The sequence below is a fragment of the Anoplolepis gracilipes genome, chromosome 14 (genome assembly GCF_047496725.1).
Source record: "Anoplolepis gracilipes chromosome 14, ASM4749672v1, whole genome shotgun sequence".
NCBI lineage: Eukaryota > Metazoa > Arthropoda > Insecta > Hymenoptera > Formicidae > Anoplolepis > Anoplolepis gracilipes.
Genome location: NC_132983.1, coordinates 4,532,188 through 4,550,243, shown reverse-complemented (window position 1 = coordinate 4,550,243; position 18,056 = coordinate 4,532,188). Strand labels below are relative to the sequence as shown.

Genomic DNA, 18,056 nt, shown 5'->3' with positions numbered 1-18,056 from the left:
TATCAAAATTAGATCTCATAATTAACATAATTATTGAAAGTTTTCCTCTGGAGAAACTTTCGTCAAAACAAGAGAGATTTATATTAATATTATTTATTTTTATTTGCTTTTATTTAAAGCGTTTTTCTTGCGTTATCGATATAATTATTTTGTGCAATATCAATCAATTTTTCACATTTATTAATTTATTTAAAAAAGATTACTAAACAGCAGAAATGGCAATACTTTTTTATTTAAAAAACTCTCTCTCATGAGTATATATTTATATTTAGTTTATAAGTATATATTGATATTAAAATTTTTATTTTGATTTTTATTATATTTTTTATCTATTGCTAAAGTCTAAATTACAGAGAAAGTTTATATTTTTTTCTTAATTAACTGTAATTTTTACTTGATGTTTAATACATATTCTACGAAATTGCATGAAATAAAATGTTTATGTAAATGTTCTTAAAAGAATACATTAGCATTAATGATTATATTCTTGATGATAACTATTTTAATCGTTCTTAAATGAATTGAGTGTTTTTATTAATAATGATTTTTTATTTGTTACAGGTAAGTATCCACACTGTATTAAGTCATCAAAGCGGTACACCATGGGTGAGTTAAGTTACCATTGAAAAGCAAAAGCAAGTCGCATTTGTACGAGAAATTAGATTTCTTGGTTCAAAGCAAAATTTAATATGTTAACAAGGAATATGTAAAATTGATAATGACACAAGTATATGTGTGTGCGAAATATTTTTTGGAAAAATTCATTCACATTGCCAAGCTATTGCGATTATCATTGCGACGTGCTCGTATTTCTCTCTCTCTCTCTCTCTCTATATATATATATATATATATATATATATATATATATATATATATATATCCTTTTGTATTTTATTCGAACATCTCATTAAAGTCGGGCCAGAGATGCAATCATCCAGATCGGTCGCCATGGAACGCTTCCAGACGTTCTAGCTCGCGAGCTACAACGATACCGTGGCGGTTGCCGATGCGGTGAACCAATTCGTTGGGAAGATCCATATTCGAGGAAAGAGAGCGATCTGGAATCGCACACCTGCCGCGCTCGTCTCTTCGTCTCAGATGCATTGAATAGAATTCGCAGAGATGGTTTTGCATTTGCGCGCGTCGCGATCCACCCCGCGCGCCCGCGAGGCCGTCAAGCGTCCTCGTAGCATCGTCGTCGACGAGGATATCGGCTTTCCGCGCGTCGCTACATATTTCGTATTCTCTCGAAATCAACTCTTGAAACGTGACTAATAAAGGGATTACTCGATTGGTCGATTAAAATTTTATTTCCAGTAGACGTATGGGAAATTGAGTATCAGGGTAAAATATTTTACGTGGCCAGGTTTTTTCATAATCATTTTTTATTTTTAACAATTTTTAGTAATTTTTACTTTTATAAACTAATAATGTAACTATTCATCTTTTATTAATTTCAAATCGATTTTCGTTTAAAACATAGAGGAAAACTAATACTTTTCATGTTACAGACAAGAGGGAGAAATTAAATTTTAAAAAAAGTTTGGTTTAATTTCAATAATATTTTGAAATTATATATAAAAGTATTTTATGGAAAAAAATCAAAAATAGTAATTTCCCTTGGTATGTGTATTTGCTAATAAGATTAGACGCATGAGAGTAGATACAAAGATACATAAAAATATAATGAAAGTATTATATTTCTGTGGTCTCAACTTTCTTTATTTAAAATAAATCGTAATCAACACGAGTGTTTGATTCTAAAATATTAATAAATATTTACATTACGCACTCACCGAAACACAAATATTTCTATGAAACTTTGACAACGGTGCAAGTTGCATATGCGAAGATGTTCCCCGAAGAAAAGTTCCTAGGAGGGTATTTGTCTACCTGCGTCTGACGCCGAGGTAAATTGAGATATCGATTTGCAATTTGGCACGTGGTTCCGATCGCCGGGGAATACCGCCCGCGGCCAACCGTGCAACCAATCGCGCCTGATTGGTTCCTGATCTTTCGATCCGGCGACGTGTAACAGGGTGATTTCTTTGCTGACCTATCGTGTCTTTTTAGCTCGAGTCCTTCGGTTCCCTTGTTCTGTCCACAGGGAGACACATGTGTGTCTTATCACGTTTAAGGTTCTTCCATGATCACAATTAACTCCCTAGTACGTGCAGAATTCTCTTTAACATAGAGCAAACTAATAATGAGCTATTAGACAGTATGTATTTGTGCTTACACAACTTTTTGCCATTAATATATATATGTATACATATAGATAAATGATGTTTTTACTTATATATCATACGTATGGATTTTCAAATTTGTATTTCAAGATTAAAAAATTATTATGCATTAACTTACAAAACAAATGTATTCTATTTAAGAAATGTAGCGATAAATATATATTCTAGCTTTTATAAATATATATTCTAATTTTTTAGAGCTAAATAATTCATAAGCTCGAGCATCACTAAATTTTTTATTTATATACTTACTTTTTCGAGTGGTCTCTTCTTTTCTGTCTCTAGAGGGAAAGGCGGAAATTAATTAAATCTATGTCGGACACTAACGAAGAATATGACGAGAGATGTATCACCGTGACCGCAAAGGACTCGTGACGTACGTTCTACTAATTATTGCGTTTTGGTGGAACGAGTCTCACGTGATGAACGAGCAATTCTCATCCGGCACCTCCGTTTCTGTTTTTCGCTATTAATTGCGCGGCTACGTCGGCGACAGATATAAATCGGGCCTTAATCACTGCCGAGGATCGCGAGCAACCGCGCGCTTTTATGGTGCAACGACATGATGTACGTGATTACGTAAACGTCCGGGTCTTTTTTCCCTTTTTTTTTTTTCTTTCTTTTCCTTTTTTTAATAACAATTGCTGGTCGCACGCTCAGTAGCGACCGGTGCTATCAATTTCGCGGTAGCCCGCGAAGATCACGGGCTTTCACATTTCCAGACTTTACAAGACTTTTTTGCGGTTGCGCATTAACGTGGCATTATCTGTACTTGCATTGGATTAAAGCTCATCGATCTTCGAATTTTGTGCAACTTTTTGTAGCGTTTACATGCTCATCATAATCATATTTTATAGGGTAATATATCTTTCCGCACACACATATACACAAATATATTATCATATTTGTGTTGCAGCAGTCTCTGACATGTCCCTTTTCAATCTTAAATAATAGAGCACAAATCGATTTAAGAAAATATATAGTTATGTATAAAAACTTATTCTATGTAATCTTGTATGCACGCACATGCTTAGAATTACTATATAATACACGCGTTATATTTTGTATAATATATTTGGTTTTATAATAGTCAACTCAGTCGAACGCACGTAACGTAATCCTCGTGACAAAGTGCGACACACATTTTCCCTCTTATTCGACTTGATCTATCATATTTTCGAGAGGGACATTTTCGCGAAATCGGGTCACATCGCTGCTATTGTGTCCCGACGAATCATCGCGCTCCGGTACCGCGTGACTTAATTGCGCCACACATTACTATATAATAAAGCCGATGGCACTTTAATTACTGGAGAACACAAAGGGTCATTCTAGGGCTCTGAGCTAGTCGCGGATTAATTGTGCCCAACTCTAGACAGGACCAAGATAAATCGCACCTTAATATCGATAGTCGCGGATAATTTGTATATTGTCGAGCATATTGTAAGAATGATTATATGAGAGCGACGATATTTAAGTATATTTGAAAATGAAAAATTTAGAGATTTAAGAGTAACTCCATTTGCAACATGATAGGTTGACACACACACCTCTTTTTATTTATTAATCCAAAATAAAATGTTGCATTTAAATTACAGCATAAGATATGTCCATAAATTAAGAGAGAGAGATAACGATACTTTGAATAAAAAAAAAAAAATTTTTTTACTTAAAAAATGAGAAATATATATATATATATATATATATATATATATATATATATATTTATTACAAGAACCGCAAACCTGAAAGAGTTACAGCACATTTTTCGTCTTGCGATGACAGGATACATATGCACGGAAAGTTGGACGCTACACATTAACATTCATCAAGATTTAGTTGTAGAAACAGCTTCTCCGACAGTGGTTGTTTTAAGAAGAGCATATCATAACTTTATTTTAATTAATCCACGTACGTAAATGTTTGCATACTTTCCAGTGTTGTCCACTCATTGTGTGTCGTGGAGCATATCTCGCGTTTGTACTTTAATAACAAAGTCTAATCCCACTGCGTGTAAGATTTACTCGTTACGAGATATTCGCCACACTTAATTAAAGAATTAATACTGTAACTTGATTTTGCGACAAATATATGCGAGAAATTATATACATTAAGTACTTAACGCGCACATATTTTAAAATATAGTGCAAAGATTTTATTTCAGAATCATTATTTAAGTACTTGAAAAAAATCGTGCTTTGCTATATTATGTTAATATATAATAAAATCTCCTAGTGTTCCTCTCTCTTTTTACTATCTTTTTACGAATACGTTAAAAAGATGTATGTCTTTGAAATGAAAAAGTAAATACGTTGAAAGCAAAGTTACATTTCGTTCTGCTTTTCATTTATTTTTCATGTTACATATATATATATATATATATATATATATATATATATATATATATGTATATACATAAAGAGCGTTTTCTACCAGGATACGCTATAAGGATATTAAACCAATTTCGTCCTTATGCGGGCACCATCTGCGTTTGTGGACGTCTTAGTGGAATTGGTTAGACTCCATTAAAAAGAGGTCCCGGCAGGAAGAGCGTTACTTTCACGCTTATACTGGTATCGCGCGCGCACTTTGCGCGCTTTCAACATGAGTGATACGTATGTCGCGCGGACTTCTACCGGAAACGAAACACTCCGTCGGATGTATACTTGTATATGGTGCGCGACGCGATTACAAGATTTTTCTCTCACACGTTTCCATCGCGTCCGCCGGGTGAAATTGAATAAGTTGATTTTCTCATTCCGAACGAAATGCCGTGCGAACAATGAAAACGTAGACTTCATCATGCCGGTGTTGATGATGCAGCTTTAATGGAAAAGCCATAGGTAGGGACGTCCTTTCGTGACTCGCTTGAGAAATGTGAAAACTGTGACAACCACGACGACGACGACGACGACGACGACGACGACGACGACGACGGCGGCTGCTGCGAGATCCGTCTTTCTTACTAGGATTTGCATATCATTTCATGTATTTGTCATTTTTATCTAGATTCTCTCCGACAATGTATGCAGTGTATTCATTATGCTTGCACGAAATATCGAACGCGGAATCTATGATAAAAATAATAAATATCGAGAAGGAAGATCTGCCGCGGGGTGACGTCGGAATCGATGGTGATGCAATTTCACATATGCGATTGAAACTAAAGCCATTATAAAAACTTTACGAGTGTTTATGTATATATGGACGTTGATAAATATTAAACAATGGAAATATGGTTGCTAGTAAAGTGAATAGATAGACATTTTGTTACGGAATTTGTTTAAATTATTCTATCGAATGAAAAATATCGATATATGAATTGATCAACTTAAAAAGTATGAAAGAAATTGAATTTCGAAGGAAGGAAAAAGTCCAACGATCAAACATTTCTAGTAAACATTCGCTTCTTCCGTGAGAGAGCTTGTCCTCTTTTATAGGAGGATAAGAGAACTCAGACGCACAAAAATATGAAGCGAAGAGTGAATTGAAATGGAAACGACGCGAAGTGGACGGACATGTGGCCACCCTCGAAAGGTGAGCCGTGCGACTGTTTCCGAGGAGGGGAGGTATCCATGCCAGGTATTCCTGGAGTTTACGGAAGCTCGGATACACGAGCGGGCAGTTAGTCATGCGCGGAATGAGCCAACTTTGCCCAACTTTCGCCCAACTTCCGCCGTCCGTAATTTTAAGCGGCGTGCGGTCTCGACGGCTCTCCGCCGTTTATCCAACCATCGACTCACCGTCCCTCTCGCCGGAAGATGGGAACAGGAACTCAACATATCGAAGTGTACTTTGTAGCGATACATAATAGAGAACGTAAACAAGAAGAAATATTTTGATCGGAAAATTATAAATGCAGCATAATTAAATTAAAAGTTAACATTTTATGTAAGGGAAATTAGAGGGATTAAAAGTCTCTCTCTACTCTCGTAAATAATAAATTATTTATTCCGAGAATAAACATAATAAAGATATTTATTATATTTTATATTTTACAAATAATATTTATATTGGTTTTCACAATATTACTGACTTTTTTTTTTACATAGAAGTTTTTTTCAACGATATAACGAAATAACATGATACTGTCAATATTTTTTTTATCGAGTTTTAAATAATTGAAAAGAATCGACTGCGCGTTTTATATGTCCGGATAAAAGAAAGTTTTTACTATCGGACAGTTTACACAAGCTCCACGCTGGTAGATGACAATGTTCTATGCGAAAGACTGGCGTTACAAATACAGTTACGTTAAGATGAAACACGTCAGGAAGAAAGAATGCGCCGGCTTCGTTGAAAACTTCCTAACTTTTCGCCGTTATTTCGTAATATTCTTTTGGCCCGCGGCTCCAGTCAGCATTTTTTGCCTCTCAGTATTAGCATACCCTTTCGCAGTTGGGCTTATGATTTACTATGAACTGCATAATGTATATATACATGTATACATTATGCATTACATCATGGAATGTGAAGTAGCGTGCGTCGACGACGTCTCGTCATTTCACATTCTGCAGACGAAATGAAGTCATTCTTCGAACGACATGATTGACATGATGAAAAAGCAATTTGCATTTTATCGCGATTCTGATAAAAAGACATAAGTATGAACAAGAATCTTTTTCCTATATATCAATACGAGTATGAGAAGCATTTTTTTGTTACACTTTTTACTTTTATTATTGATAACGATAATATAATATTTTATTGATGTTATTAAGTAACATCTTATTGTTAGTCAGACGAATATTATGTTAAATGACAAAAGAGAAATAATAATATTTAATAATTTAATAAGGTAATCATTGAATTTGATATAATAAATTCTCAACATTTATTGTATTTATTTCAGTATTGTGTATCGAATTCAATTTTTGTACATATAGAAATATGTCATGTTTACTCTCGATAATGAAATAATTCAGAATTTATTAAATTGAGAATTATGCGGAAAAACAACAAAACATATGTAGAATGTCTATAATACTAAAATATTAATTACAGTAAATATGGTATAACATCCGGAATGTATATTGGTATTTTTGGAAAAATTATTTGCATTGAAGGTTTTTAATAGCTTTTAAATAACTTTAGCATACAATATTCTCTTATTCGAAATATAAAGAAAAAAATATCGTTAGAGTTCACCGCAGAGGTAATATCGGACACAATAAATAAAATCGAAATGGCAAATCGAAATGCTGCTTGATTGTGACGTTTTTTTTTTAGATGAAATGTCAAATAAAAACAGTAAATGAAGTTTTGAAGAGGCGAATGCTGGTAGTATTTTTTCTGTCGTTGTGTGAATAACGTGTGTAAAAATTGTATAAAATAATTTTGTGGAAAGGACATCTGTATGGAAAGAGAAACAGACATTAATTTAATATATACTAAATACATATATATATATTAAACAAATTTTAACAGTAGTGTGAATATAATATTGATCTTGCTTCATTGTTTGCGTTTAAAAGAGACTTAGAACATTATGTACATACATTAAAAATACCTTAATTATGAAGATAAAATAGAATTTTTTATTTTTATTAATTTTGTGACAAATATTTTGACGAAAATATTACGTGTGATATAATTTATTTAAAAAAAGCTTCCTCTCTGTAAGTTTTTTACTTTTTTTTTTTAATAGGACATTATTTGAAAAAATACTTAGGAAATTTAAACACTGTTTTGCTAATTTATGTAAATAATGATTGTTGTTACATCAGATTAGGTACAAATTACATGAATTGTCGTAACATCGTCATAAATACGTATACGCGAATATGTGTGTAACACGGGAGACAGTTTCCATTTACAAGGAAAGTTTATGATAATAAGGTTTTGCAGCGAAAGTTGATTGCGTTCCTGTTTGTAACTTGCGTCAACGCCGACGTTAGCGGATGTTGTAGTGTCAGATTTTGTAGTCAAATTTACGTAAACTGTATCTCGCAGCCATGTTCAACAGCAAGTCTGAAAGCCCGGGAACAAGTAGCTTTATGGATTTCCGTATTCATGCATTCCGTATTAATCTTTTTCTATAAATGAAAATATTGAAGACATTAAAAATATATTTGAAAGATATAAATATACTTTTTCTGTTTCTATGGCACTTTACAATAAATAATAAATAAAAGAAATATGTGGGATGGTCATTGAAACGGTCATTGTACTGTTATTTACAGGTTTCGCAATAAATTCGGGTTTCAGAAAATACGATCTTGATGAGATTCGCATTCGCTCTTTGTTCGTCAGCACGCACTAACTTAAGGTAGAGTTCGCTTAAACAAAAGGAAAACTCCTTCTCGTTTTAGTAACAACTATAGGTCACTTAGCTAACTAAGCGAGTTTATGCATACGAGTTTCGCACGTCTCGCTAGAATGGCTTTCAACGATGCAATTTGCAAGAGAAATTGCTGAAGATTACGAAAATCGCGCGTAATATACGTTTTAAGATTTTATAGCCATTCGAATAATGCAATTAAAAGAGAAAATATTAAATTTTATTTTACATTTTAAATAAGGGGAGATATAAGGGGAAAATATATATTAAAGGTAATAATTAAACTATTTAAGAGAGAAATTAAGTAATATTTTTCAAAATTTATTGCAAACAGCGTAAATTACTAAAATTCGTTTATAGTATCAGCACAAAAAAATGCTATTTATATGATAAAACTGCTTGTAATTAAACGGCTATTTTAATCCTGCAGAAAAATAGCTGCACAAAATTTATCGTAATAAAGAACCGTTACTATTAAGAAAGATTTGTATATGAAGGTATATCGAGAGTGCCCATTGAGAGTAATTTAATTTATATAAAAAATCTTAAATTTTAATAATTCTAATAAAATGAGAAACTTTGCTACATTATATTATTCAGCTTAAAAAACCGATATATTCGCGTTACACTCGAAACGTAAATTTTTATACCTTCGAAAGATAAATGAATTTAATCGTGAATTTTCGCTTGTCTGTTGTACTTGTCAATGTCAATGTAAATTAAAGGGATGATTTTCTCAGGAAATGTCAATTATTTTGTGAAATTTATCCGATAAATTAAATCCAGCATATATTTTCGCTGAATTATTTTCACATAATATAGTAGACATTTTGTTTAAACAGCGCTAACAATTTTATGAATGTTATTTGAATGTTTCTGACATATTCTTATGATAAATGAAGATGGAGGAATGTGAATTGTAAATATATTCATTAGACTTGAAACTTTAATTATTTATAAAAATACCATATTTTTAGGATATATAATTTTCTTTATTATCTGTTAATAAATTGTGTATTATTGGATTATTATTTTATGTAAAATCATATATAATATATGCTTGAATATATCGGAGAAGTCGAATAAAAAGAAGAAATATTTTTAATAAATTTATTTATTAATTTGAAGGTATGTCGGCATAGAAATTAACTGATCTCGAGTGATTTTTATAATAATTTAGTTATCATATAATTTTATTGTTAGTTTATATAATAACTGTATATAAACTATATATAATAACAATATATAATAATTATATATAGTTTATTTCACAGCAAAAAATTTGTAGTTAATTAAAATATTATTTAAATTACTTTATGAACTATTGTCATCCGTGAATTATTGTCAAGCTGCATTGTTTCTAGTCATTATTTTTAATAATAATAAATATAAAATAGTACATTAACACTTGATAAAAATTGTATTTTTCGAAACATTGATAATCATTTGCTGTGAAACAGAAAACGTCGAGATCACTGTTAAACAATTCATAAATGCATCGAGAATTGATAATTGGAGTGTAAATTGATTTAATGGATATTGATTCAGTTTTTAATTGGATAAAATAATTATCTGAAATTATTAGTATTTATAAAAATTTTGTTTAAAAATATTTATTTGCCTTTAATTCTGAAATTCGGAATTGTACATTTGAAATTATTGGCTTCAATATTTTTAAAAAATATAGAATTTAAAATATATTATGACTCTGAAGAAAAAACTTACATAACATACTATCGCTGAAATATTAGTTCGTGATAACAGAGGAACAATAAAAGCAAAGATTGGTACTATTTGTTTTCACTAACGTAGTATATGTCTTATTGTTAGTCATAGCGTTGGGTCAGAAAGATTTCGACAAAATAGCTCGGTATTTTTTGTGGGATTTAGCATGCAAACGTATGTCGAAAGTGCTACAGCAATGTATCAAGCGATTATCGTATATCAAAAATATTCGAGTAGACTTTTTTATAATTGAAATACACGATAATAATTAGTTGTTTTTTTTGCGATTGGAAAGGATATGTCACGTCACGGATGCAATTGTTACTGCGTATATCGAATTAATCATATTGTTTTTCAAGCGAGAATATGATTTTAATATGGAGTTTAAAATATTATAAAATATAGAAAATTAGTAATAATCTTTTCATCGAAATATCAAGATCAGGGAAAGTTGACTATTGTTCTTGTTTTAATTAATCGCGTCTCACATTGTATTATCGAAATAATTTCATATTTTTCTCTGAATCTCACGTGCAAATATGTGTCGAGTGTGTTAAGTCCTGCGATAAGTAATTGTGCATTGAAAATATTTAGTGTATTTTTAAATTAATTAACATATGCGATAACCATGAACTATTTCTTATCAGTACGCGTTACGATTACAAAAGAATGTCACGTCGTGCATAGAGTGAATTTGCTATCGTACAAGTTGAATTTATTGTATTATTTTTCAAACGCGCAAGAAGAATATGTCTTTAGTGTAAAAAACAGTCGAAAATTTAAGAGATTAGAATTTTGAGAAACTGTTATCGCACACTTTCGTCCAAACAGAAGAAACGAAAGGAAAGGAGAAAAGGGTGAACGGATATGTTTTGTCCTGGCGCGTCGCGTTGGCCGGAAAAGTTTTGACGTGCTCCGTGTTTTTGGTCGAATCTCGTGTATACTATACGCGTATCGCGAGTGTCGATCATGCCTGGAAAATATCGAAAGTTTGAGAATTAATTGAAATACGTGATAATGATTAACTATTTCTTATCGCTACATGAATTTACGATCGAAAAGAACGTACATATCGCGTCGCGAATGCAATAATGATGCCACGTAAATGGAATATTTTTTTTTCAGAGAGAAATATAATTTTAATACATAAATTACATAGTATTGTAATCTTGAAAAATTAGTAGTGATCTTTCGTCGAAATATTGAATTCAAATATTGAATCGCGTGATTCTTGTATCGAAATTATCCAGTGAATTTCGTATTAATCAAAGTATGCGATAATATTGTAATTAGATATTTTTCACACACGGGATCGCGATCGAAAGAACATGTTGGATCGTAAATGGGATAAAGTTGCTACCGCGTATATTTTTTTAGTACGAAAAGCATTTGAAGATTGAATACATATCGCTCACTTTTTCATCGGAATCTCGATCGCGAAAGAAAGGTGAGAGACTAGCTTTTTATTTTGACTCGCGCGGTCGTGGCTCGTGACGTCACAAGGTGACATTCCAAGTGCGTCGCGTCGGGCGGAAGGATCTCGGCGAAATAGCTCCGTGATTTTCGTCGTATTTCGTGCACGGACGAATGTCGGGAGTGTTGAATCGTGCGACAAGTGACTGTGTACATGGAAACTATCAAATTGATTTTCATATTAATCGAAATACGCGATAATAATTAGCTTTTGCCGGTATACGCGGGTTCGCGATCGAAAAGAATATCGAGTCGGATAAAGTAAAGTTGCTGTCGCGTACGTTGAATTTATCAAAGATATTTTTCAAACACACAAGAGAAACGTGCTTTTAGTACGAAACGCAATTGAAAATTGAAAAGATATCTTAGGATTTTGAGAACTATCACCGCGTACTTCTTCGTCGAAATATTCGTTCGCGAAAACATTCGTGCAAGGAGAAGAAGAGAGAAGGTACATCTTTTTAATATACTATTATAATATATATTTTTTTTAAGCTTAGTTAGGGACACAGTTTCAGTCTTCGCGTGTCGCGTCGATCGGAATAATCTCGGTTAAATAGCTTCGTGATTTTCTGCACAAACGAGTAGTGCCGGAAGTGCCGAATTATACGACAACCGATTGTGCAATGAATTTCTGGACATAATTAAGGTATGCGATGATGATTAGTTATTTTTTATCCATACGCGAGTTCGCGATTTTAAAGGAATATGTCGTGTCGCGGATGGAATGAAATTATCTATAAAATTTTATTATTTTTCACGAAAGGCTAATATGAAATTTTCATACAAACTTAAAACATTATGAGACAGCTTGAGAAACTATTATTAACCATCTTTCGTATAATATCAGATCGCAGTAGAGATGAAAGAGAGGAAGAAGATTGGTATTTTGTTTTGATTAGTCACGTCTCACAGTGCGACGCAGAAACAGTTACCTTGAAAGCTCTCGACAAAATAATAAAACATCTATTTTTAAATCTCGCGTGCAAAGAAGTCTCGAATCATACGCCGATCGTCTACCGAAAGTTGTTTTTCCAATTAATTGAATGTTTCTTTTATATTCGTGATCGCAAAGAATATTTTGTGTTGCGAAGGCATTTAAATTATTAGTACGAAAAATCGAAATTTTTAATTAGTGTCTGGATTTTAATCATCGTGTGCTTTGAATTTGTTTGATTTTCATACGATCGTCTCTTATATCTTTGTCACAACTTATCAGTTCGAAAACGAAATCAGTTCACGTCTTTTTTGTTTAACCAAATTTTGCGTACAAACATATATCGGCAGCCCTTACAATTAGCGATGGATACAATCACGTTTGAAGTAGCCGAAGAACTAATCGAGGAACCTACGACTACGAAGAATCAACCGGTAAATAAATTTACTAACTATTATTTATTTTTATTTCTCTATACTTCTTTACGTGATAATTCTGATATAAATGTATCAAATTTCTCATTTTCTGTTATTTCGTTTTTTGGATGTGAACGAATCCAATTGTAATTAATAGGAATTTATACGAAGCAACGTTTAATGAAGAATAATTTAAACATGTTTTAAACAGTGCGAAAAGTTTCGCAAATTTTATTTTATAAAATTTTATTTAGATAAATAAATAACGTGATATATACACACATGAGTTTTCGACGATGAAATAATTGCAGGCGTAATTGGGGCGCAATGTACATTAAATAGAAACGAATGTACATTAGTAAAAGCGTTTCATGAACATGTCGAATGGCTTCAGAATTTTCAATATTTTTGATTCGCGTAAATATTATCAAATCAGCTTCTCCCGCTTCGTATCATGCGACTGATCGAAAAGCTGGGGAGGCGATCATCTCTCGGAAATTTCGAAGGGTGTCGCTATAATTGGTAATCTGTAGTTACACGCTGTCCGGGGAATAGCTGCCAATTAATTAAGCCAGCGTATTCATGCCGTAAACTAATGTCACGACTAATAACTCGTCCCGTCGGAACCGCGGCCATACGATGCACGTTCACCGGCTTAATTACGCAATCGCGCAATTTTACTGTCATTTATTTCCGCATATGAAAGATTTTGCATTTTTATTTTTTTTGGATTAAATAAATCGATAATACTATAGACAGTTTATATGCATTTATACGTAAAAACTTAAAATATAAAAAAGATTAATGTAACAAATTAAATATGATTGTACTAAAGAAAAAAAAAATACTTAAATATATTATAATTAAACATGTTTAATGAATATTCTTTACATATATGAAGTAATAATAAATAATACGCTAGCAAATAAAAAAAATATGATTAATTAAAAAATTGTAGGATTTTTTACAGCATAATGGAAGAATAAGCAATATTATCTTGAAAAATGGAAGAAAAACTTTTACTACTGTCATTAAGATCCAATGCTATTGTAAATTTAACACTGAATATTTAAATATTATTTTTCTTACTATGTAATTTTATTTTAATTTAGTTGCAAAAATAATAGTAATAAAAAATTTTATTTAAATCAGTTTTATATATTTTTCAGATGTAAGGCCCAACGCACAATAGAAAAGATATTAGGAATATAAATTAATTATTAAATTTTAGGAAGAACGTTTTTTTCTTTTTCTCCTGTTTCTAATATTTAATTCCTATTTCTAATATTTTCTCTATTGTGCGTTGGGCCTTACATCTAAAAAAATATATAAAACTAATTTAAATAAATTTTTATTATTTTTTGTATTATTCTTGCAATTAAAGTAAAATTGCATAGTGAGGGAAATAATATTTAAATATTCAGTCCAAATTTACAATATATATATAATGTAATATTACAATATAATATATTATACTAATATTTATAACTTTTACATACGCTGCTAATTAAAATAAAAATTTTATTATTGGAAATTTTGTAACGAATATAAAAGATAATTTAAAATTATATTTTATTATTATTTTTTATATTTTTTAATATTGTATTGATAATTTTAGTTGTAATAATTTAGTGAGAAGTATCTTGATGTCTAATAGTCTGATATTTGAGCATAATAAATTTACAAACTCCCGAGTTCTCTCAACTATACACACACACACACACACACACATATATGTACATCACACTTACGTATAATTTTCGTGGCTGGTTGATGTGAAACGAGTGACTCTGTCGGACACGGTGATAGCAAATATATTTTCGCAGCAACCACGATGTTTGTATTCTTAATAAATCGTAGTTTTTAATCACCGATTGCGTAATTTAACGCCATCAACTTGATGTGTACACTGAACTAAAAATGTCATACGTTTTTATAGCCGTTATTTAAGCGAATTGCGTAAAAATTTGTACATGCACTGTAATTATTTACCTTATCACAACTCGGCGCTTGACGATTTTATCGATTAATTACACGAGTCGAGCTCGTTTAGTTCACGAACGTGCCTTTTCATCGCCAGCGTCGTAAAAAGGATCATCACTTGAAAAAAATCACTTTGTGCCGCCTCTTTGCATCGATAACGATATTTTGTACGAACGCATGTCAGTTTATATATTTACCTTGCTTGATTGCAACGCTTAAACTGGCTTTTCATACGTTGTTCGTGAAACTACACGTCAGTTTGTGTTGTAATGAGCAATTTACCAAGCTATATAAATTATTTAACGTGTAAAACTTCATACATTTATAATAAATAATTGAGAAATGTGGAAGTAATCGATTTTTTCGATATGCATTTTACTAAATCGACGATTTCGTATTCTTTGCGCTGTAATGGATCTGAATACATTTGTGATACGATACTTTGAACATAAATATTTATGCTATTTACGTCCCTTGACATCTTATTACGCAATATGTTTACGTCCCGCGCGTTCTATTGAAATTGCAGGATTTATTGGTTGAAAATTTATATAATCGTTTTGTTTCACATTTATTTACGTATATTTGACGAATTGAGTAAATTGAAAAATAATATTGCTCACTATAATAGAGATAAATTACTTTGCGTAAATTTATAAAAAACTTTAATATATATACACTAGCGATTAAAATTGTCGCATATATATATTGTAAATTTATGCAAAATTTTGCATGGTTACAAATAAGCATAACTCCGTCAAAAATGGTCGTATTAGAAATTTTTTAATTTTATTTTAAAGCTTAAAGTCTTTATTTTAAAAAGCATTTAGATTTTGAATTTCTCCTTTCCCTTTTCTGCCGCCCTTTCAAAAGTGAGGACGTGTTTCGTTTCCAAAAAATTATATAAAATTTTTCAAATTCGACCATGTTGACAGAGTTATGCTTATTTGAAATCGTGCAAAATATTTTACATAAAATTTACATATGCGATAAAACTTTGATTGCCAGTTTACTTGGAAATATATTGAAGAGGCGTGAATGTGCAGTTTTAGTAGCTTGATTTAAATGGTGACTACGACGAGATATGAAGTTGATACTTCTCGTAATGTCACGTCGCGGCTCCGAGATTTACAGTCGGTCGGAAGGAAGCGGACAAGCGAATTGTTCCTCCGGGAGGAGGAGAAATGAGAAAGACCGACGGTTGTTTGTACATCTGCCTCCAGCTCTTTGCTCTCCGACCAGAGAATTACTACCGTAATTTTGATCGGACCTCGGACTATTTAACGCCATCCGTTGAGGCATTGTTTGTTTTCCGATGCTTTATATGCGTCTTGCTAAAGTCTTGTTAAAAACTCTTTTGAAAAGAGAGAGGGAGGGAAAATCCAACTTTGACATCTATTTTTTCGAGAAATTAAAATCAAAATTTAAATTAAATAGAAAATATGATTAATTTGTATCAAGTTGTAGATAAAATTCTAATATATTATATATTAATGATTATAAATTATATTAATTTCATGGAAAGGACGTGACTGTTGCAAGTAGCTATGAATTATGAATATTAAACCGGATCTGTCAATGAGACAAGAAATAATGAAAGTTGAAAGCCGAACTGTCGCTTGGATTTAAGAAATAAAATATTCGCTCGTGTCAAAGTTTTCTTCTCGGTCAGAATCGTCATCCGAAAGGTTTATGATGCGCCTAGAGAACTTTTGGACAACGTTCACAAAGTTCACGGTGAAACGCGCGATCATTCATCTTACGACTCGGTGACGGTAAGAAGTCGCGCAGGTTGTTATTGCTGGTATCCGAAGGCACTTGCACGGTGGCAAACTATCTTCAAGTAATCACGAGAAGCAAAAGCTAGCGAGTTTCGCACATATTGTATTTACATCATCTCCTATCGAGCTTAACTCGGGACAAGCGCGCGTTGTTTGATCTACGGGATAGCTTCGATGGTGTGTAGCTACGAGAGATATAAACCCCCGATATTTCTTGCACAGTGAAAGTCGCGATATGCGTCACGATGTAATATATGGCTGAAGATAGGAGGGAGAGAGAAAGAGAGAGAATATGGTGAACTCGAAAATGCATTGTTGTTGTAGTTTGTTCAATATTGTTTATTTTTTACAAACACACTTTTTGTTTTATTAATGATATATTCGTGTAGGAAAGAATTTTTATTGAATATCATATTAAAAAAAGATATTTAAAAAAAAAAAAAAAAAGAGTTAAATATTGTAATGAACGAGTTCAAAATTCTCACAAGGAAATTTTGATAAAGAGAAATCAAATCAGAATTGGTATAAAGCTCCTTCGGTATAATTTAATAATTTGTTTTTTCACACTTATATTCTGTTTGAAAAAGAATGATGGTGTACATTTTATCGGATTGAGAGTGAGATATTCATCAATCATCGTTTATTTATTATTACGAAGCACTCAAGAATATATCGATGTATCATGTGAAATCTCCTCATAAATGCGGTTTCTTCACCGCCATTTCTTATCGAAAGCAAAGCCAGAATTCGATGTTCGCATCTGCGTCATGGTACGGTGTTTTACGCCGATGGCGTATATTATATCTTCGAAAACGCGAATACATCGACGAGGTCGCGTATCGTTACGCAAATACTGCATCGATGTTGTTCGCCTGGAGCGGCAACTGCTCGAGATCGACCCCAGTGATGTTGAGAAACTCGTAGGAGGTACAACGAGAAAGGCGATTCATGTGTACCGCAGTTAAATGCATTATACGGGGTGTTTACTTATTGACGTACTACAGCAGTATTCCGCGAAAACTGAAATAATTTTTCCTTACCAAAAAATGCCAAAAGATAAAATATATTATCGGAAATAAGTAGTAAGTTTTGAATTCTGAAGAGTATAAAAATTGAGTCTTCTACAAAAAGATAAATGTCAATGTAAATATATAACAAAATGATGAAATAAATTCCTTAGATTTCAAATAAACTTTGCTTTTTTCAGAAAATTTT

At 32.0% G+C, this 18,056-nt stretch overlaps 1 protein-coding gene across 16 annotated transcripts in view; it reads left to right on the top strand.

The window, feature by feature from the left end:
• Positions 1 to 18,056, top strand: part of LOC140673344 (venom dipeptidyl peptidase 4) — a 329,058-nt gene that overhangs the window by 120,608 nt on the left and 190,394 nt on the right. The window contains exons 1-2 of one of the 16 annotated variants that reach the window (XM_072906252.1): positions 11,736 to 12,175; positions 13,025 to 13,095. The exons of 10 other annotated variants lie outside the window; for them this stretch is intronic. In XM_072906252.1, the coding sequence (XP_072762353.1) occupies positions 13,027 to 13,095 (69 nt within the window). In that variant the 5' untranslated portion in view covers positions 11,736 to 12,175; positions 13,025 to 13,026. Of the gene's footprint in view, positions 1 to 11,735; positions 12,176 to 12,214; positions 12,374 to 12,943; positions 13,096 to 18,056 lie in introns of those variants that run through there. 5 more of the 16 variants (XM_072906248.1, XM_072906249.1, XM_072906251.1 and 2 more) reach the window with 5 other exon arrangements.